This window comes from Aspergillus udagawae, assembly GCF_001078395.1.
Source record: "Aspergillus udagawae IFM 46973 DNA, scaffold_2, whole genome shotgun sequence".
Taxonomy (NCBI): Eukaryota; Fungi; Ascomycota; class Eurotiomycetes; order Eurotiales; family Aspergillaceae; genus Aspergillus; species Aspergillus udagawae.
In genome coordinates, this window is record NW_025091265.1 from 2,499,040 (window position 1) to 2,520,112 (window position 21,073).

General features: G+C 50.3%; 9 protein-coding genes across 9 annotated transcripts; 3 read left to right on the forward strand and 6 right to left on the reverse strand.

The window, feature by feature from the left end:
- Positions 1-33: 33 nt before the first annotated feature.
- On the reverse strand, positions 34-1,722 carry Aud_003197 (esterase-like/phytase family protein; the record flags this gene model as incomplete). The annotated part of the gene is made up of 3 exons (XM_043288152.1): positions 34-122; positions 184-1,367; positions 1,433-1,722. The coding sequence occupies 3 exons, from the start codon at positions 1,720-1,722 to the stop codon at positions 34-36; spliced, it is 1,563 nt and encodes a 520-aa protein (XP_043144087.1).
- Positions 1,723-2,454: 732 nt separating this feature from the next.
- Positions 2,455-4,021, reverse strand: Aud_003198 (uncharacterized protein; the record flags this gene model as incomplete). Its single annotated transcript, XM_043288153.1, has 5 exons — positions 2,455-2,531; positions 2,580-2,797; positions 2,850-3,483; positions 3,536-3,661; positions 3,715-4,021. 5 exons carry the CDS (start codon positions 4,019-4,021, stop codon positions 2,455-2,457), a joined length of 1,362 nt encoding a protein of 453 aa, XP_043144088.1.
- Positions 4,022-4,339: 318 nt separating this feature from the next.
- On the reverse strand, positions 4,340-4,960 carry Aud_003199 (uncharacterized protein; the record flags this gene model as incomplete). The annotated part of the gene is made up of 1 exon (XM_043288154.1): positions 4,340-4,960. One exon carries the CDS (start codon positions 4,958-4,960, stop codon positions 4,340-4,342), a length of 621 nt encoding a protein of 206 aa, XP_043144089.1.
- Positions 4,961-5,801: 841 nt separating this feature from the next.
- Aud_003200 (putative tubulin-specific chaperone c) lies at positions 5,802-7,213 on the reverse strand (the record flags this gene model as incomplete). The annotated part of the gene is made up of 4 exons (XM_043288155.1): positions 5,802-6,008; positions 6,064-6,795; positions 6,855-7,015; positions 7,087-7,213. 4 exons carry the CDS (start codon positions 7,211-7,213, stop codon positions 5,802-5,804), a joined length of 1,227 nt encoding a protein of 408 aa, XP_043144090.1.
- Positions 7,214-8,071: 858 nt separating this feature from the next.
- On the reverse strand, positions 8,072-11,364 carry Aud_003201 (uncharacterized protein; the record flags this gene model as incomplete). Its single annotated transcript, XM_043288156.1, has 5 exons — positions 8,072-8,665; positions 8,718-9,179; positions 9,247-9,918; positions 10,021-10,695; positions 10,747-11,364. The coding sequence occupies 5 exons, from the start codon at positions 11,362-11,364 to the stop codon at positions 8,072-8,074; spliced, it is 3,021 nt and encodes a 1,006-aa protein (XP_043144091.1).
- A 2,383-nt stretch (positions 11,365-13,747) lies between these two features.
- On the forward strand, positions 13,748-15,585 carry Aud_003202 (S53 family peptidase; the record flags this gene model as incomplete). The annotated part of the gene is made up of 2 exons (XM_043288157.1): positions 13,748-15,246; positions 15,303-15,585. The coding sequence occupies 2 exons, from the start codon at positions 13,748-13,750 to the stop codon at positions 15,583-15,585; spliced, it is 1,782 nt and encodes a 593-aa protein (XP_043144092.1).
- A 486-nt stretch (positions 15,586-16,071) lies between these two features.
- Positions 16,072-16,992, forward strand: rpnL (proteasome regulatory particle lid subunit rpnL; the record flags this gene model as incomplete). The annotated part of the gene is made up of 2 exons (XM_043288158.1): positions 16,072-16,635; positions 16,714-16,992. The coding sequence occupies 2 exons, from the start codon at positions 16,072-16,074 to the stop codon at positions 16,990-16,992; spliced, it is 843 nt and encodes a 280-aa protein (XP_043144093.1).
- A 147-nt stretch (positions 16,993-17,139) lies between these two features.
- On the reverse strand, positions 17,140-18,489 carry Aud_003204 (uncharacterized protein; the record flags this gene model as incomplete). Its single annotated transcript, XM_043288159.1, has 2 exons — positions 17,140-18,217; positions 18,281-18,489. 2 exons carry the CDS (start codon positions 18,487-18,489, stop codon positions 17,140-17,142), a joined length of 1,287 nt encoding a protein of 428 aa, XP_043144094.1.
- Positions 18,490-18,920: 431 nt separating this feature from the next.
- On the forward strand, positions 18,921-20,438 carry Aud_003205 (epoxide hydrolase family protein; the record flags this gene model as incomplete). The annotated part of the gene is made up of 6 exons (XM_043288160.1): positions 18,921-19,275; positions 19,329-19,601; positions 19,713-19,899; positions 19,953-20,073; positions 20,129-20,284; positions 20,340-20,438. The coding sequence occupies 6 exons, from the start codon at positions 18,921-18,923 to the stop codon at positions 20,436-20,438; spliced, it is 1,191 nt and encodes a 396-aa protein (XP_043144095.1).
- Between the last annotated feature and the right edge of the window lie 635 nt (positions 20,439-21,073).

A 21,073-nucleotide genomic window follows, 5' to 3' on the forward strand; every position in this document is an offset into this window, starting at 1 on the left:
TCATTACTATTTCTAGAGGAAGCACATCCACAGCTAAAACCTCACTCTGAAAACCAGAGCCTGGTTGTCGAGGTTGTAGCCGGATTCATCGGCGTACTTGAAACGGCCAAAATTCATGCGTCCTGTACGAGTGGTAGTCAGCATACTTGTGCTGGAGAAGGCGAAACGCTTCATGAAACCTACCATCCTGTGTGATAAAATCATTATCACTAAAGCTGAAGAGGAAATACTCCCTCGTCTTCTTGGAATGCTTATCCTTGTGTCCGCGCGGGTCAACGGCCACAAGAGCCAGACTCTCCCACTTCTCATTCAAAAGACCAGCATCCTGCGCGCCGCCGTTGTGAAGGCCGAATTTGGCTAATTCTGAATTCACGTTGAAGTCCAGGAAGGGGCAGTACTCAGCCGGGGTGATGCCCGAGTCCAAGATACCCTTCGAGCTAGCGATAGATCCATCCGCAGCGTCATATGTACCCTTCAGATCAGTCGTAGACTCGGAAATGGAGACGACGTCCGCGTGCCGGTAGACGGAGAGAGACTCGGATTGCCCGTGTCCGAAGCCGGAATCGCGCGAGAGAACAAGGAAATCGCCGGTGGGAAGCTGGTGGATCTCCGACTGTGAGGCCACCTTTGCCGCGTCCGATGGATCCTTTTCCGTATAATCATTGTACTTGGGCAGGAGAACAGCATACTCGTGCTTGTATTCCGGTGTGCCCGAGGAGATGTCATACTCCAGCAGCCGCGCGGGCTGGCGGTTCTTCTTCTTCGGGCCACCTTCCTGGTTCAGCGCCGACTGGATCATGGTGTACAGCGTCTTGCCGTCCGGGGAAATAGAAAGAGCTTCAAAGCCCTGGTTATTGTTGCGGCCTGTCTTAGGATCCCCTGGCACAGGCGCTTGGTTGGGGGCATAGAGGGGCGGACTGGCGGCACTGAAGCTGATGGTTCCGTTGCGACGGGGGAGAAAGGCCTGCGGCGGTTGCAGGGCTAGAACCATCCTGCCGTTCTTACTGAATTTATAGACGTAGGGACCGTACTCGTCAGAGACCCAGAAGGAGCCGTCGTCGTCGAGGACGAGGCCCTCGGCGTCGATCGTGATCCTCTTTCCTCCCTTGCCTGCGCCGCCGAAGCCATCGCCGATGTATGTGGCTGCGGGGAGAGGGGGGAAGCCGCGGTACGAGGCATAGCCCGTGGCGTCTGCATCAAGACCTGTGGTGGGCTCGCCATCGGGACCGGTCAGAAGAATGGTGTCGAGGTACTTTAGCTGCAGATTCGGCTTCGATGGATTCTCAGCAGATGCACTTGGTGCCAGCTTGAAGAAGATGGCCAGCTTGTGAATGCGCGACTGGAAATTGAGCGTTCCGTTGGTGTTCCTACAATCGACGCAGATCAGATTTCAATTCAAGCCTTCAATGTCCATGGTATTAGCGCAACTTACCAGCCACGGTCAGGCAAGCAGTAGATGATGCCAGAGTACGAGTCACGGCCCGTCTTGCGCCAGGAGTTTTGATCGATAGCGACGGCGCTGCCAAAGCCTCCTAACGTATCACCATACTTATCAACCGCATTGGACGGAATGAATCCGTATCCCGCAAGCCCAGTATATTCGTAGCTTGTGCCGCCACATGTTGTCTGATTCACGATACTGGACGAACTGTGCGGAGTACGAGCGCCAGCTGTGGCGGCGGCTGTCAATGGCAGCACACTCACCAATGGATTCAATCTCATGATGCTGTCTGCGGCTTAAAGATAATCTCCTGACATCCTCGACTGGGGAGAAGAAAGCAGGGCGATTTTATACTCCTCATGGTTAACCTTGGCACGTGAGGAGCGTCCCAATCAGAGCAGACGCTGCGGAAGGTGCCTTGCATTGTGTATCGCTATCGAATGAACAACAATGATCCTGATGGAATCGCTTGGCGGTATGTATGTCGACATCTGGTTCCTCGTGGTGTTAGCAGGCAAATGACTCGTGGGAAGATCGAGATCCTGGCAGCTTGCATTGAACGTGGTGAAGATCGTCAATCCCATTCGCTCCGAGATACGAGTAGAAAGCCCGATCATCTTGGCTGCAGGAAACTCAACCCCCACCCGGCATTAGTTAGATGACAGTCCTTTTAAGGAACAAGTAATTCTGTTTGTTCAATACACCACATAAGAATCACTGGACAATGGAGATGGCTCCAATATTCGTACATTGAACAGCCCCGATCTGACGCTGCGTAAACCGTACAGTCGTTGGCGTTTCGGGAGGCGTAGGTAGAGCCGTTCGATTGCCATCTTCTGCAGCTCATGGTTAGATCAGTTGATGCAAGCTCATTTCCACCGTTGAACATCTTCAAAGCAGGACTATCATTGAATAGAACAAATAACATCAAGTTCAGCATTACTACATTGAATGTTTCTGGTCCGTTATGTCCGGAATCATAATCCGAGCTTATTGTACACCAGTGCCAGGTTCTACTTTTCCCAGGTGGTTGGCACCTTGGGATAGTTCTTCGCATCCAGTCCTAGGTCTTCATAAACAGTTTCGTCGCCTGTGTGCGGGTCAGCGACGTAGCGGAGCAGAGCATGGCATAACTGACCTTTTAGAGATTCGATTCTCTCCTCGTTTTCTTGCTCCAGCTTTTCCAACTCCTCGCCTGGCTGCTCTTCATGTGCCTCCTTCTTACCCGGCTCTGCGGTGGCTGCCTTTCCAAGGTCGTCGGTCGCCTCCCCGATCATGAGGAACTGTGCGTTGGGATAGTCGATGAACTCAGGCTCCAACGGAACCCATCTATAGTCTCCGAATTTTTGACGGACGCTGCGACGAAGATGTCAGTTTCTATGCTATCATCGCACGATCATTGACTCACCTTTCTGGATACTCAGGGTCTTTGGGAAGATGTGCGTAGGACGGGCCAGGATATTTGGGGTTCTTCGACTGAAGAATCCAACTGCCTTGGCTATGGAGACCAAAGTCATCTTGAATTGAGCCCAGTTCTTGCGGAATAGTCAGAATGTAGGCCAGGTGAGAGGCACGCTTTCCAGAGGTTATGGCGTAGACTCCTTCCGCATATGGTCGCGCTTCTTGAACGGCACGTTCTCCTCGAGTCGACGTTTCATATTTCTCGCCCACCATAAAGCTATCGTGGAGGTCTTTCATGGATATTCCGGCCTTCTCCACAAATCCCATATCTCTCTCTCTACCCGAAGTAGGGAACTTCTTCTTTGGCAGAATCATCAAGCGACAGCGTGCGTCGGCTGCAACCGTGCCTTGGTTGGCGTCCAACACTGCGCCCAGAGGGGTCGGACGTAGAACAAAGAAGCTTCGGGCAACATCCTTGACGCTGTGTGGATCCTCAACATTGACTCGAGGGCGGAAGAAGAAGTATATGATTCCCTTTTCGAGAATGTTGGAAGGTACAATGTCTTCACGTTCTTGCGACTTCCTGATTCCTGCCTCAACCCCTTCCTTTGCCGGCACTTCAGCAGGCTTTTCTTCTGGTTCTGCATGTAGTTACTGTTAGCGTTGGCCAAATATCTCCGCAGATTTTATTACCTTTGGCGCCCTTCTCTTCACTCTCTTTCTCGGCTTCACGAGGTTCTGGGGCAGCCTCTTCCTTTGCACCTTCTTTGGGCTCTTGTTCTGGCTTCTCTGCTCGCTCTTCAGGCTGTTCACTGAGCTCTGGTCACTGTCAGCTAGACGCGGCGTAAGAAATTCCATCAATGTGGTCATACTTCTTACGGCTTTTTCCTGTTCCTCTTTTTCGTCCTTTTCACCGGGTCCGGGGACCGCTTCCTCCTTCACCTGCTCTTTCAGTTCTGGCCGGTCCTTCTCTTCGCGCTTTTGCTGCTCCTGCTCCTTCTCTTCTTTCTCATGATCTGGCTCGCGATCGACTTTCTTTCCCTTCTTTGGTTCCGGTCCCTTTTCGGTGGTTTCCTTGCGCTTTGCACCGGCGGTCTTCTTTGGCTTGATATCGCTGGTGCTTGTGATGGCCTCCTTCGCTTTCTGAGCGGCCTGGCGCGACGATGTTCTAGTGGCCATTATGAGAGAATTGTGTTTGCTCGCGATGGAGAATTGGGCCAATTGCGCGGATCTGAGATGTCTCGATTAATGCGACAGATTTGTGAGCGATCAAAACGTACGACAAGCAGAGCAAAGGTGAGAAGGGGCCACGACATCAGTCGCCCCAAGTCGGAGTGAGTGACCGCAATGAGAACCGCCTGACGTCATAGAATGTTCCTCAATCCCTTCCGGATTAGGGTGCGATAGAACGGCGTATCATCACGTGATCTATGAGACGATTGAATGACCAACATCACGCCAATTCAAGTCATTTTAGAAATAGTATGCATGTGTAAATCAATCTATGTCCATTTCATCACTAGCGTTAGGTTTATTGCTCGGGCTTGCCCCGCTTGCATCCGTTGATTGAGGACTCAGGCTAAGGCTTGCAGGGGAATCGGTTTCAGTCGAGCTGCGTGGTGAGAGAGTTCTTTGGCCTTCTTTGGGGCGCATGCTTCGTCGTCGTAATCTCTTTGGACTCACACTAGGTCCTTCGTACTGGATATCGGGAGCTGTCTCATAGACCTGTCGTCGACCAGGCGCGGAATTTCCTGCCGCGAAGGTGGGTGTTTTCCTCTTCCTTCCTCTCTTGTGGCTCGGACGGCACCGCAAGTCAGGATGATCTGAGTCGCAGTGGAGATCTTGCATTGAATCCACCAATTCCCCTTGCCACGAATCGGCATCATTTGAAGCGGGCGAAATGGCTAACCTAGGGACGACCCTAGGAGCTTCTTCGTCTGGTTCCTCAATAGCGTACGGTTTCACTACCTCAATATCGCCTTCATATCCAGAATCGCGAGAAGAGGTATCTTCGACATACACATCTTCCGAAACTGCAGAGTTGCTTGGTTTTGTAGTCGAGCTTGAATGGCCGAATTCTTCATGACTCTCCGGACTTCTTTGTTCGTTGGCGGGCATTTTGTATTAAGCCGACTCTAGGATGATGCCACGGATGGAGAGTGTCTGTCCTTCTCATCTCCCAACATAAAGACATCGATATTGATCATCAAGCCACAATCCATAGAAATCCAGGCAGAATTAGCGCAGTACGGGTCAGTTATAACCCTTAAAGGATGATCGTGACATAATTGAGGTCGTGAGATACTTGAGAGCTTCGACTAGTTGTTGATAGTAGCTAAGTAGCCAACTTGAATAGCGGAGCGAAACTCCACTTTTACATCGAATTTCCACTTCCACTCCTACCGCTGATTGGCTGGCAGCGGGTAGCCATTATACCCGACATGTTTTGAATGCCTTGAAATGCAGGCCCAATAGGCCATTCTCTTCCAAAGTCACTGATTAGTAGGGAATAAGAGCTATGCAAGAATAGCCATTTATAAGCTCTAAGCTAAATTATACGTTTATATACAGCCCGGCAAAGTGGTAACCAAGGTGGTAAAGTACATTCAAAGGGTCTTTGTTTTGGAGAGGCGCAATCCCATTCAGTAGGCCATGACCGTGCCTGAGGATGTTACTAATATAGAGTAAAAAGCAGATTTAACGAGAGTTGCACAGAATGATTCACCAAAAAAGATTGCTAACTGCGAGTGACATATACTATTCAAAGTAGATAAACGCCTATTCTCCGTTGCGAAGTATGCCAAATACTTGAAGCACCATTTGTCATTGATAACCACCGAAGAACCCAAGGCACGGCTTCGAAGCAGAATTGGGCTGAGGGACAATTCAACAATAGCGAATCCTCTCCAGGAATGCTTTGCATCGCATGGTTAACCGTGCATCGTAGAGAAAAACAAATTTAATCTTTGACAATGTTGATCGCGCGTAGTATGTCTTCGAGTGACCATCCAGGGCCACCGGGAACAATCTCAGCCCACACTTCTTCTGGAATCGACTCCTCAGGGCTTAGCAAGCTCCAGTTGGGGCTTGGTTCCGGCCTGATCCATTTGAAGTCCTCAACTTGGCTCCAGCGGTCTTCGTTATCCGGACGATCGTGGTCCAGAGCCTGTGAACATGAGTATGTGCATCGAAATGGTCTTCGCCAGAGAGTGATTACTTACATATGCTCTGGGGATTCTGCCAAACCGAATGTTGGTGCAATCTTCAATGATTGGGTTGCTGGAGCTGCTCAGGTACACGTCCACGCCAGTACAGTTGTGCATGCGGAATTGGCGACACGACACCACAATCACGCTATTTTTAACATCGGTTATATGTGCTGGCCCGTCAATTTGGCCACAGATCAATAAGCTCTCGTCGGCATCCTTGACAGTAAGACTGGCATATGGCTTGCCGTTTGCAGTCGGTATGGACATATCAACGATGCAATGGTTCAAAGATGTGATAGATGCAGGTACAGCCGCTGTCGAGCCTGATGCAGGAAGCATAATATGGAGACCATAATGATCGTTTACGGAGACAGAAGACACAGCAGTGGCTGCGAAGGCCTTACCCTTATGGGAGTCTCCTTTGGATTTCGATTCAGTTTCCCTCATACCAGTGGAAAAGGCCGGAACCGACGTCGGTGCGACTTCTGGCCGGTGGGGCTGAAGGAAATCTGGTTCGTACAAAGGTGTAGATGGGTAATTCGGCGTCTGGCCAGCGGACGAATTGACCGAAGATTCCCCTGGGGAGCGGTAGCCGGGCAAGGCCCCGTGGCCTTGGGCAACTAGTTCGGCCGCATCTGACAGCGAGACAGCGGATGCATTCTTCTTTGTCTTGAAGGTAAATTTGGGGCGTGGTTCAAACGCAGAGCGTGTCTCGGCAAGCTTGTCCTGAAGTGCTTTGATGGCCTGACAAGACAACACCATCAACCAGGTACACACCAAGGTTATGACAGTCCTTGACATACCTCTGCATACACACGTTGATCATAGGTCGGGATATAGCTTGCTGCATCCTTAACCTCATTAGACAGTCTTGCAATTCCAGCCAGGCAATGGTCAGTTGCATCCGTCCGTTCCCCTCCTATGAGGGACGTGTCTGCCAGACGGTCCATCTCTTCCTGAAGAGCTATAGGGGGTACGTCGACGTCAGATGATTCTCGTAACAAACACAAAACGACAAATACCACAGAGACATACCGGTAATCTCATGTTGGAAGTAACGGAAGAATCGTTCCTTCAGCGGGATCTCGGATTTCAGCACGGTCTGATTCTCGGCCTGCGACGGCCGGCGCGATGGATCGAACTGGAAAGCAGGCTGCGACATTGTTGATAGAGTTGAAAGAAAACAATTGAGAGCAAGAGTGATGTGGAGAGGATATCATGTGTCGTCGGCTTCTCGGGAATCCGAAGCTCGTGTGCGAGTGCCGGGGGATGTAGTGATGACGTCGACGCCGAGATGCAACGTACAGTCACTCAGCAACTTAATAAAATGCTCCAGGTAGGATTCAGCGGCCGTTAAGAAAGTGGTGGGCAGAGCATGAGATTGCAATTCAATCTGCCTATTTGCCTTATGAACAAGGACAAGTCAAGTATTAGTCCAAAGGCCCAGCTACACCAATAAAGTGGGTGGGGCAATTGAGTGTCGCATGCTCTGAAGCCTCTGATCTAGACAGGTATTGTCTGATGCTGAGCTGATAACCCGATGGCCAGGCTTGCAGATAATCTCTTTAGCATGTTTACTCACCTAGAATGGCAAGCTAAAATCCCAGCTGCTCCGGACTCTTAGACATCAAGTGTTGAGTGCTCTGTCGTCCAGAAGCAACCCTCCACAGCTAACTCATCATTGCTAGTGGTGACGTCGATCACCACTCAGCAATCAGCGGAAGTCGGATAATTTCGTATTCCGGGCAAGAACACTCCCCTTTCTAGCCATTTGTGGTATAGTCTAGGTCTGCTATTCCGTGTGTCACCACCTGACTTTCCTCTTTGAGCGGCTGTCAACATCTCCTCTCCTGTAACATACAGCAGAGTGGCTTGACGCCGACTAATTACAAAAACAGTGTTTCTGATACTGTGGGCGGCCAGATTCCGTGACATCTTTGTCACATCGATACATGTGCCTATAAAACCATGGACTAAATTCCAGACTACCACCGCTTTGCGTTGATTGTATCAGCGCAACTTACTGTAATCTCGCTGGCAGTTCCGCCATGTCAGGTCTCCGAACAGGCGTCGTCGCATCCATCTCCGCAACTGACTGATTTGAAAGTGATGAGTTCTGTCTTCGCTGTGCTGGAGAATTCCCAGCTGGGACCCGTTCCACAACTAGACGGTCAAAGTCCGGGCGCAGGTCAAAATCATTAATTACCTCCACACCCTCACTGTACCTGATTGCTCGGAGTAACAATTTACCATCCTTGGCCCAAAAGACAAGAATCTCATTTTCCTGTGGGAAGGATAGTGTCAAGTTCCCAGGTTTGAAAGCAGCCAGGCTTATCTTGGTCGAAGCTTTCTTTAGTTGATATGGAGCGAGGAGAGTATTGGCCTTGCACTCGCACATGTAGATCTCGCCTGCACCATTTGCCATGGCGAACCGTGTCCCTGAAGGCGATTGCGCTGCATGAACGATCCTTATGCTGAGCGGATCGCTGACGATGTTCGGGTCAGCAAGAGAGACTAGCATCGGAGATTCTCTTCCTAGGAATGCTGTCATTATGACAGTGAAATGGAAGCTGTCGTAAAAAACACACGTGAGGTCCCCATCATTGGCCATCCACTTGAGAAGTTAGCACCAAAGCCGCGACAATCGCCCAAGTGATGTCACTTACTGACGGAAGTTTGAACGACCTTGACTTGTCCGGCGTGATTATCCATTGTCCAGCATTCCAGCCCCAGACATCGACATAAGCGCAATGGTCGCCCAGGTGCGTTGCTACCACAAGGTGCTTTTCATCGACGGAGAATTGGATCTTTCGCTCAATAACTGCCTTTGGTCTGGTTTGGTTGTTGGCGTATTGTCCTTCCTTTGAAGGAATTGCCGTTTCCGAAGGCGGCTCTTCTCCAAGCAACGGGTATCGATCCAAATGCTCACCCAATGGAACTCTTCGTATAGCTCCTGCACCGATCTCATATACTCGGACCTCTTCCCTGATAGTGAAGGCGACAAATCTGTCGTTACGTGACATGGTCATACATATAGATGGTATGGACTGATTCTGGAGTCCAGACTCAATCGTCAGGTACGCATCAGCGATGGTACCAGTGCTCTCGAATATTAGCAGCTCGAGATGCTAGAGACATGTTAGCAAACCGAAAAAGAGTCAACAGGATCAACAGGCAGAATCGAGACGCGAATACCTCTCCAACAGCGGCGATCACAGCGCAACGTTTGTCTCCCGCTGCAGCATACTGAACCCCAGACACGTCGTATCTGTGACACTTGCTCCTCTGCCCTTCCACAGTTGAAAGCTCAAACCGCATGACCCAGCTGGTACCCGCCCCCCATATGAGCAGAGTCCGTCCTGTCGCGGAGAAGCAGGACCGTGGCTGCCGCGGTAACTTCTGCTTGGTGGAGGCTTTTCTGAATAGTGACGCCCCGCTTGGGAAAGATATTTTCACGCTTTTGAGCTCCCTAGAAAGACTCCTGGTGCCCTGTCTTTCGCGCAACTGATCAGAAGAGGCATGCGATGAAAGTGGACTGATCAGCTCCGTGACAGTCGTATTCGAATGCTTTGTCATAAGGTCAGAGAAGCCGAGGGTGCGTGTTATGGGCGAAACAGGGCTTCTGGGGAATTCACTAGGGTCTAAGCTGGTAGTGTGACTAGTCGAGCTTGATTGCGATGCTGTATCTCTGGAAGCAGAGTCTGCTATAAAATACCGTCTATTGCGGTTTGACTCGGGTACATCTTGTAATGCAGTTGATGCCTGTTCTAGCGGTTTGATCATGCGAGCGTGCTGAATTCGAATATCTCCAGGGCATAATGGGCAGGAAATGTTCAGCGTGAGAAACTCTGGGTTCTCCTGCAAATGCTGGTGAAACTGTTAATTGGGAAGGAAATGGTAAACTCATTTGACGAGCCCACATTCGCATAGCCTGGTGTAAATGCGTCTGAGAAACGTGAAATATCATACCTCATAGAGTGTGTCGCGGCTGGTCAACTGCTCTTCGAGGAGGGCCTTGGGAACCATGTGAACTGCAGGACAGTCAACAGCGTACATAATGCTGGTCCGCTTGTCCCGGCTCTGGGGCTGAGCCGCAGGATCCGGCAACGAAGCATTCTGAAGCCACTGTGTCAGATGACGCTGGTAATCCTGGGAGATCGACTCCAGCTCCCCATTGCAGTCCCACATCTGAACTCGGCGATTGATGAGCCATCTGACAAGAAGCCCCAGAGAATCTTCCAGAACGCCTCTAATGCATAAAAGGCGCGTCCAGCTGTCCCTGATGCGCCGGGTTTGTAGTGGCGGTTGTCCCTCGGCGTTATGGCTCAATATGAGAGTTGCGAGGACCTGGAGAGATGGTGCAGAAAACTCATCATCGAATGCCGCCATTACAGTCCTCACTAGCTTTTTGCGCGTCTCTTGAGCTTGTGCGAAGGCCTCTTCTACCTTGCTTGCCGCGGCATTGGAATATCCTTGCTCTTGTGAAATACGGCGACGATCAACATGACACTGGATAAGCGCAAACTCGGCGGCACTTATGATATCGAACAGAGTAAAAAATGACGCTAGATAGTCGGTCTTTTTTGCGACAACACCTGTCAACAGATCTGTCATGAGAGTTTCCGGGGCTATCGAAAAGGGATACTGTCGTCAAATCAGCCCAGTGTGATCAGCGATGAGAATGGCCACACTAACGAGTCCTGATGCGAAAGATGGAAGAGATGTATTATTGGAGGTCAGCAGAGTGCTCTGCTTCTTTGACAGCTCTGGAGAACCAATCTGATCTATCGCTCGTGGTAATAGGTCCATGATCAGATAACTTTCCGCACTGGATAAATCGGGATGGTGCCATGCTGCCCTCATCACCCGCTCCAGGTTGAATCTCAGATCGGGTGGAATGGCGTCACCACGCAACAGGAGCAGTCGGATTCCTCCAAGTAGAACTTGCGCAATGAAATGACGATGCCGAGCAAATTCGGGAGGCGCCGGGGTATTAGACGGGAATAAGTCTGATTTGACCCGAATCAGGTACATAAGAGTCGAGAAAATCGCTTCCGAAGGCAAGAGGTACGGCAAAAAGTATGGATGACAATCGTGCACATTGGTCAAGCCCTGCAGATAAGCTCGCTGTAGGTCAAAAATGGCCTTGATCCAAAGCACGGGTCGTATAAGCGGTTCGATTCGAGAGACATCATCTTGCATCTGGACTACAGCCAGCTCTGCCGCATGTTCGCCGATGATCTCCCTCAGAATGTTGCCTACATCACGACGACCGAGCTGTTCCCACACAGCCGCCACGAGAGGATGTGACATGGAGAAGGCGGGGTTGACAGCCCTGCGGGACTTGAATGCTAAAGGGATTTATCGCATCTATCGCGCTCTCATCGACAGTTTCCCCTCTTGGGGCGAGGATAATAACCCTATTGTTGATGGAAAGCCGCAATGAATTTATCAAGTAGATGGAGATGGGGAAAATGCAAATTTAGCATCTTGCCAGGCGATGGCAGCAAATGGAGACCAATGTCATCTTGTGAAAGGTCCGTGAGGGGCGTTTGCTGCAGCGTTTTCTTTCCCGCTGATGCGAGGCTGCGTTGGTGTCTTCCACTGCCGATATTGTCTGGCCAGTCAGAATCCCTGCTGTTTGCGCTGAGGAATCTTCTGCCTCGCGAATTACAACCAACCAGAAGAATTCGCTTCAATTTCCGGATGATCATCGGCGCCCTCTCCGAATGTGTTGTTAATCTCCAGGTCGCTCAGTTTGACGTGGCACAAATGGCAGGGAAGGACGAAGTTACGAACTTATCCGCCGTCTGCAGAGATGCAGACAAGAAACTAGACAATTGCATTATTGACAGGTAAAGGCATTGCTCGTCCGAATTAAAGAACATTACGCAAGATGGAGCACGCTTGTAGCGTTCATAATCTCAGCCCAGCGAGGTGAAGTAGGCTCAACAAATCAGGGCTTGAGAAAGGCTCCTCGTTTTTCTCTAAGATTAGGCCATGAATTCTTACAGGAACACCCAGGTATCACTAGGAACCCAAAGTGCACTACTGCGATTGTTATGATGAATACTGCATTCTCAGCCTGCGGAAAATATATATACCTATACTTCGAAGCCCCTTATACCATGAACATTATATCAGAAGCCCGTCTCGACGATTTGATGAGCTGTGCTATAGTCTAACACCTACTGAACAGGGTCTACCGTCACCCTCCCGGCAACAAAATTAACCCTCATTACTTGATTCTTTCTATGTGTTACACTCACTGGATACAGCTAGAGTTGCGCTGCACCATTGTTCACTCTTCTATACCAAGGTTAAGCTTCTGGGTCGAGCATCCGGAGGGAAATATGCTTTCATTCTGCTTGAGACAATGACCTGCATTTCGGCAGGGTCGCTGCATTCCTGTCGGCCTTGATAGGGCCTGAGTTCTTCGTAGTCCCTGACCAGTTAAGTGATTTCTGCTGCGATTGAGTGAACGTGACCCATGTCGCCGGGACAGATGTTACGCTTCAGATCATTGACGGTTCCAGTGTTTATTCACCTAGTATACGTGAGTAGACATTAAGCTGTTTTGTCGGAGACTATTGCCATAGCCCATATCCAGCCTCATTCCACTACATAAACTTTGCTATCTGTTTCACGTCTCGACAGGTGTCGGGTAATGACAAGGAGGAGAGCTTTTGTGTCCGACTGCTGGTGACCCAAGAACCAACTACCGACTTCAGAAATATTAAGATGGTATGTACCATTACGCCCGTCACTTCTCCATTGCACCAGAGATAATCATATGTGCAGGAGGCTGGTTTCTGGGACACCTAAGTTAAGGTACCTAGGCTCAGGTATCTACAATGTTGCTGGTGGTACCTTTTGATAGGTGGGCGATCATCTGCCAAATTGAGCCTAGCGGGCAATCAGGTCCACTTGGTCATGGAACGAGAAAAGCATAATCCACTTAAATAAACCGCGGCTCAGTCATCCTTTCTGAGGACTATGACTGGCTGGAACCTGATCATCCCTTGCTTCCCAAATTCCCAATTTGGTCATCATAGAAGCTCCATAGGGATGAGAATGAGAGGCTTATGCCGCTACCCGGCATGGATGCCCTGAACTTAACGGCATCAAGTGTCAGGCTGTCAAACTACCGAGCCCTGACGATGGCGTTCTCAGCTCTGGGTTACGACCTTCAAGCTTTCCACTCTCATGTCTCTGGTAATCTGGACAAAGAAGTCAATTCATCGCACCATGCAGGGTTTTCCCCAGGAAAGGCGCAGACTATGATAATCGCACTTCTGCAATCATTCTGCCCCTGCAAGTATTGCCCAACAAGTAGTCACATTCCCTGGCTTGGTGACGTGATGGCTGGACATCGGCATGCGCCTTTCCCTTGCGACCCCTGAAATGAGCGATTGGCCGTAGGCAGACCGCCAAGTCGTACAGTACAAGTAGGTACTGTGTACACAAATGAATTTGCGCCTCGGGCGTGTACCTGTACCGGGAGCCACAGTTCCAGGACGACCATTATATTGGTCACTTGCAGCCATTATTTATTTGCTAATCCGCAGGAGACGCGGATACTGGCTTCCCACATCTTATAAGTGACAGACAACACAAGGGTCGCTGACTGCCTATTTCCGTGTGTTTCCTCGCTATATTGCCGTCTAGATACGCGATTCAGTGCCGTGTAGCTCACATGGCTCCATTCGCGTTCCTGATAGGGATCCTGTCCCTCTGTATTTGCTTCATTGATCTTGGCGCAGCTGCAGAGTCCGGGTACGCGGTCGTTGAGCAGCTCAGAAATGTGCCCGACGGCTGGATAAAGCGCGATGCTGCACCGGCGTCTGAATTGGTCAGATTTCGGCTGGCTATGAACCAGGAAAGAGCCGCTGAATTCGAGCGAAGGGTCATTGACATGTCAACACCGGGTCACTCGAGCTATGGACAACATATGAAGCGTGATGATGTCTGGGAATTCCTGCGTCCTTCCGATGAGGCCACGGACAAAGTCCTTTCCTGGCTGAAATCAGAGAATGTTCCTGCTGGCTCGATCGAAAATCATGGCAGCTGGGTCACTTTCACTATCCCGGTCTCACAGTCGGAACGTATGCTAAGAACGCGCTTCTATGCCTTCCAGCATGCGGAGACAAATACGACGCAAGTCAGAACACTTGAGTATTCCGTTCCCGATGACATCCACCGTTATATTCAGATGATCCAACCAACGACCCGCTTTGGACGACCTGTCCGGTACGAACGGCAACCACTTTTCCAGGGAACTGCTGCTAGCCTGGAAGAGCTGGCGGCGAATTGCTCCGCAACCATAACGCCGAATTGCCTTCGCGAATTGTACGGGATTTATGATACCAGTGCCCAACCCGACCCCCGCAACAGATTGGGAGTTTCCGGATTCCTAGATCAGTACGCACGCTATGAAGACTTTGAGAATTTCATGAGCTTGTACGCACCCAATAGGACAGACTTCAACTTCACCGTGGTCTCGATAAATGGCGGTCTCAACCTGCAGAACTCATCGATAAGCAGCACTGAAGCCAGCCTAGACGTCCAATACGCCTACTCTTTGGCGTATAAAACGCTTGGAACCTACTATACAACGGGAGGCCGAGGACCAGTTGTGCCTGAGGAAGGTCAGACGGATACGAACGTGTCGACCAATGAGCCTTACTTGGATCAACTTCATTACCTTCTTGATCTTCCAGATGAAGAACTTCCCGCGGTTCTTTCAACCTCGTATGGCGAAGATGAGCAAAGCGTCCCTGAATCATACACAAACGCAACTTGCAATCTCTTCGCGCAGCTCGGCGCACGCGGTGTGTCTGTCGTCTTCAGTAGCGGTGATTCGGGCGTTGGTTCAACATGCATAACAAACGATGGAACCAACAGAACCCGATTCCTGCCTGTCTTCCCAGCATCCTGTCCATTTGTTACCGCTGTTGGCGGTACCTACGATGTCCAACCCGAGAAAGCAATTAGCTTCTCTAGCGGAGGCTTCTCAGATCGCTTTCCACGTCCGTCGTATCAGGATTCGAGCGTTCAGGGCTACCTAGAGCAGCTCGGAAGCAGGTGGAACGGTTTATACAACCCGAGCGGGAGAGGTTTCCCTGACGTTGCCGCTCAGGCCACTAACTTTGTCATCATTGATCACGGGAAAACGTTGAAAATAGGCGGCACAAGGTCCGTTATTAAGATAAGTGTCGCTCTTAGAAACTTCGCGCTAACCGTTGTTGTAGTGCATCTGCGCCTGTATTTGCAGCCATCGTCTCCCGATTAAATGCTGCCCGACTAGAGGATGGTCTGCCAAGACTAGGGTTCTTAAATCCATGGCTCTATTCCCTCAACCAGACAGGGTTCACAGATATTGTTGATGGTGGCTCATCGGGTTGCTATGTTGGCGCCAGCAACGAACAACTGGTTCCCCAAGCAAGCTGGAACGCAACGCCGGGATGGGATCCTGTTACCGGGCTTGGAACGCCCTTTTATAATACTCTGGTAAAACTAGCCACGAGCGTTTAAAGTACCTTATGAGGTTGTGAAGGAGAAAAAGAAGGGGTAATCTGATGCTTTAATAAATTAGTATACTATTTCCCTACACCCCAGAGCCCTTGTAAGCGCCTTAAGGACCTCCCCTGCCTAGCGATCCAGTCTGCGTAGGGCACTGAGGCAATATCTGCAGTAAGCAGATACTCAATCACAATAGTACTGGTATTGCGGACTGGCAGTAGTGGTTTACCGTAGGCACGTCGAAATTGAAACGAAGATGCTCTCCAGACAGCTAACTGTCCAGACAAGATACGTCAGATCACGTGATGTAACTGACCGCCCGCCAAGACAATACTGTCGCTGGAGAAGCTCTTGGGAGCTGACAGCAACATCAACCAACCTCCGCCTACACCATCACACTGCTTCTATAGTCTTTCTTCTCTTTCCACCTGGCTCTGGACATTCTCATATAGATTATTTACGCCCCTGACAAGAGAATATCAAGGAGACGTCACTACCATGGCAGACGGCGCCGAGCTCCGATCCCTCGTTTCAGAGCTCCATAATGCTCTCAACCGCAAACAGCTCGATGCTGCCAACAACCTCCTCAGCCGAGCAAAGCGGACTCTTCTCCTTCAGAATGCGCTGATTCCCACACCTTCTACACCATCTGAGCTCATCCCGCTTGCTCGTGAAGTTCTGGAACTCGGAGCCCTTGCGTCCATTCGACAGACCGACGCACAAGGCTTCACGAGATATTACCAGCAGCTGCAACCCTTTTACGACCTTGAGAGGGATAGCACGGGCTCAGTGAATGTGGATACTAGGTCTAGCCAGCGGAGCAAGATTACAGGTTTGTATCTGATGCTTTTGCTGAGCATGGGTGATAGCACTAGTTTCCACACTGTGTTGGAAGGCTTGGTTGAGGAGGCGAGTCTACAGGGCAAGCGCGTGGAGGATGATCTGTACATCAAATACCCCGTTGACCTGGAGCGGAGCTTGATGGAGGGAAGTTATGACAAGGTGTGGAGAGAGACCAACTCAGAGAGAGTGCCTTCGGAGGACTTTGCTCTGTTTTCCAACGTGAGTCTATCCTTCTTCCATAGAACTTTGTTCTTTTGGTCTGCTGCTGAACAATTTTTGATGATTTTGTTTCAATAGGTCCTTGTTGGAACCATTCGAGGTGAAATCGCGGACTGCTCCGAGAAAGCGTATCCTTCGCTTCCCATTTCTAACGCCAAGAATCTTTTGTTCCTTGACTCCGAGGGAGCTGTTGTTGAGTTCGCTCAGCAGCGAGGGTGGGTACTCCGTGATGGACGGATATACTTCCCAGTCGAGCCCGAAGCCGCGGCTCGGTCTGAGAAGGACATCCTGGTAGCAAGCAGCACGGTCATCGAGAACACGATAGGCTACGCTCGGGAGTTGGAGACGATTGTCTAGTTGATCAACAGATCTATGCGACGACTTCCATTTGCCATTTTTGAGTGTTTTCCGGATTCCGGGTGGGGTTGTATTTGTATACCTCTCGCTTTGCATCATGAATCTTGTTCGAGCGTTATCTTCTCACGACAAATAAATTCCATTATTTTACCCCTCTGACTGAATTGGAGATTGTTCCGCCTGTATATCTACTCTCCATATACAGACTCGTCGGTCGTAGAAACTGCTGGAAACAAAAACCAGCTCCGATATGTCCTTGCCTTCCAAGTCGTATCCTCCCTCCGGTTTCCACACGTCAGATGCATAATTCATGCTCTCATGCTCCGTAAACTGGGCCAGGACATCGATACTCCATTCTGACCCCGAGTCATCTGCCCCCTGAGGTTTCCACGTCACCGCCACCACCCTTGTCCCAGCATGCATACAGCTAGCTAGAATCAGAAACCTCCACCATTCGCCCTCCATTTCCGAGGCAGGCCTTTGTTCCGTCTTCAACAGCTGTAGTCGCCAGACACCGCCCCCGAGGCATTCTTCAGCGAGCACCTGGCCCCTACGCGTGGCATGGTAGACACGCAGGTACTCATCATAGCTACCGGTAAGCAGCAAGGGAGCGCCTTCACGAAGCGGAAGGGGCAGAGGGAGGATACTCGTTACTCCCGCCGTATGGTGACGGGCACGGTCGTCGTAGTCGAGGACGAGGGCCGCCAAAGGCTCTTCTCCTTCTCCTGCTTGCGCGCTGAATTGGCATGTATGCAGCGAGCCGAAGTCATTCCCTGTGAAGAGGTGGGGAATACTGCGTTCCTCAGTTGATGCGGGCTCGCGGAATGACGCCAGAGCCACGAACCATACTTCGATGGGCTGGGTGGCCTCGAATGTTCCCTGTTCGATAATGTTGGATTGCTCTGTTAGCGCTGCCTCTGCCTTGTCGGCAGAGAAGGTGCCATAGACGCTCGTCCGGCCGTCCGAGAATGTGACGACGAACCCGTCTTGCTCGCTACTCGGAAACCAGTTCTGAGGGGCCCAGGCTAAGAACAAAGCCGGGACTGAGGGATCCTCGTGGACGGGTAAGGTCCATAGATGGCTGATGGTGGGTTCGGGGTCAGTTGAGATTTTGAAAAGTGTCACAGATGCAGCGCTTGTGGCAATGGCAAGGATGCTGGGATCTCTCGGATGGAAATGAAGATCAAAGACAGCATATGGCAGTGATAGTCGCTGAATGAGAGAGCTGAGTGTTGTATAGCCTATCGGTCAGCCTGGGATTCGGGAGGAGGAATGATATAGATCTCACAGTTCATTGTTCAGCGGATTGAAGTTCCATAATTGGAGGCTTCCAGTCTTCGTCTGCTGCACGTTTCCATCGCTGTCTTTGTTCTCGGATAGCAGATAGGTGCCTATGATAAAGTTGTTTGGTGCTGCAGGGCAGAATTGAAGACAGCTTGGTGGTTGGTCGAGGAAGATGGTCGCTGCAGACACGGGGTGCTGAGGAATTGATAACATCCTCGGGCTATTATATTGTTCACTCTACTTCAATTTTTGCCTCATCAGGATACCCATACAGTCTTCTTTAGCTTTTCCCGCAGAATGGTGTTTAGAGACCGACAATGAGGGCAAAGGTGTGGGCGGTGAAAATATAAGAATCTTTGATAGCATACTGCCTTTTGTCTATCTAATCCCACTTTTTAGGACAGCTTTGAATTTGGTCCCATTCCTCCTAACGAGGAAACTATACAGCTTCGGCCATCATGGATACAAGGTCACCAGTTATCGCAATGGATGATATCCATAATTTTGGTTGACTTACCCCGCACTGCAGCCTGTTTTCACATCCTCTGTTATTATTAATACTAGGGACCTTCTGCCTTAGAAATCCACCGGAATGTAGAGTCTCACATGAATCATCTATCTTCCCTACATCAGCAACTATCACCATGTCTGTCCCATTCAGCCAGTTTCCTTCAACAGCAACCATCGTCCCAGCTCCGTTTCGAGTGGCCTTTCCAGATGAACAGATAACCGAGTTGACGACCCTGGTGAAGCTCGCTAAGATAGCTCCACCCACGCTCGAGAACCAGCAACAGGACCGTCGATATGGCGTCACGTCCGACTGGCTGACGACCATGCGAGAGAAATGGTTGAACGACTACAACTGGAGAGCCACTGAGGCCCGTATCAATAGCTTCCCTCAGTTCACAACCAAGATTGAGGACATATCGCTGCACTTCGCAGCTTTGTTCTCAAAAAAGAAAGACGCAGTTCCTGTGATATTGCTTCATGGATGGCCTGGTAATGGTTGATTGCCCTCGCTTATTTCGTGCGGTGCTTACGGAAAACTATAGGTAGTTTTCTGGAGTTTCTCCCCATGCTTCAGCTGTTCAAGGAGGAATACACTCCGACCACGTTGCCGTATCACTTGATTGTGCCTTCGCTTCCGGGTTATGGGTTCTCGTCTGGCCCACCCTTGGACAGGGAGTATAAGAGCCATGACGTGGCACGATTGATGGACCAGTTGATGAAAGGGCTCGGTTTTGGAGGCGGCTATATCGCCCAGGGAGGAGATATCGGAAGTCGCATCTCCAGGGTGCTGGCAGTGGATTTCGAAAGCTGTAAAGGTCAGTTCAAAGTTCACGCCTTCAATTGTAATGCATACTGACGTTGCTGTAGCCGCTCACCGTGAGCTTATTTCTTCTGCGCCTGTCTGAGGTGGTGTTAACAAGTAATAGTGAACTTCACTACTGTCCCACGCCCAGAGGGCTTTTCAGATCACAGCTTGTCTGCCTCTGAGAAACTCGGAGTAGAGAGGCTGAATACCTTCCTGACGACTGGGACAGCATATGCAATCGAACAGGGCACTAGACCAAGCACCATAGGTCTTGTCCTGTCTACCAACCCCATGGCGCTGCTGGCCTGGTAAGCATGATGATGCTCAAAAGCGCAAAACATCCCATTAACCGCGTGACTAGGGTTGGAGAGAAATTCCTCGATTGGGTGGATGATCCTCTTCCTTTAGAGACCATCCTAGATTTTGTTTCTCTGTACTGGTTTACCGAGACATATCCCCGGGCCATCTACTTTTACCGCGAGGTTTGGGGATCCGATCTAATGGAATAAGGAGGGATGCTGATACAGGGTGAAACAGGACTATCCTCATAGAAAATTCACCTCTGAACTGAGTACACGGTGGTTCATCCGGAAACCATTTGGCTTTTCCTATTTCCCCATGGAGCTTTATCCGGCTCCTAAATCCTGGGTGGCCACAACAGGAAATTTGATATTCTTCAAGGATCACCAGAAGGTATGAACCTTGGTCTCCATTCAAATTCATCTGACCCGCTAACTCTCTCATTCAGGGCGGCCATTTTGCGGCGCTTGAGCGACCCCAGGACCTGAAAGAGGACTTGACGGGGTTCATTGAGCAGATTTGGCCAAGCATTGCGGCGGCGAAGTGACAGCCAGAGCTCCAATCATGTTGAGAACAGAAGTAAGCCTCAAGCGATTTTCTTCTATTGACGTTAACGAGGAAGCCGTAGCATGTTGTCACCTGTTCCACTGTACAGAGCTTCAGTGAACACACAGCATCCTGTGAGCTAATCAGGTAGGCAGACATAGTAGATAGGGACAGCCACTGCTTCCAACATGGTGTCGCTTAGCCTCCATATGCCCTGGCTGAGAGTGAAAGAAGAACCCAGACAAAGGCAGGTGACCAAGTCCACCAAGTCATCTCGTCTTTCGGGAGCATAATAATGAATGCTTGATTATCAATAAGTCCCTTGACATTTTGATGGCCACTCTTGTGAATGCCAACTTCGCGTCTGATCTCGATGTTGGGATCTTGCCTGCCTCTCGAGTCCTCCGATATTGGCAGGGAGTAGAATGTGCCATTCGATACCACGATGTGGCACTCTTAGATTGACGAAGTGATAGAAGTAAAGCGTCATTGCGTTCATCATCTTCCTGACTTCGAGCCGCTCATTCGTTGCGCTACTAAGCTGAAGACGGCGACCGAGGAGATAAAGAGTACGAGGTTGTAGAACTGCAATTATCTTCAGCATAGGATCTTGCACTGAATACGGTAGATGAGAAC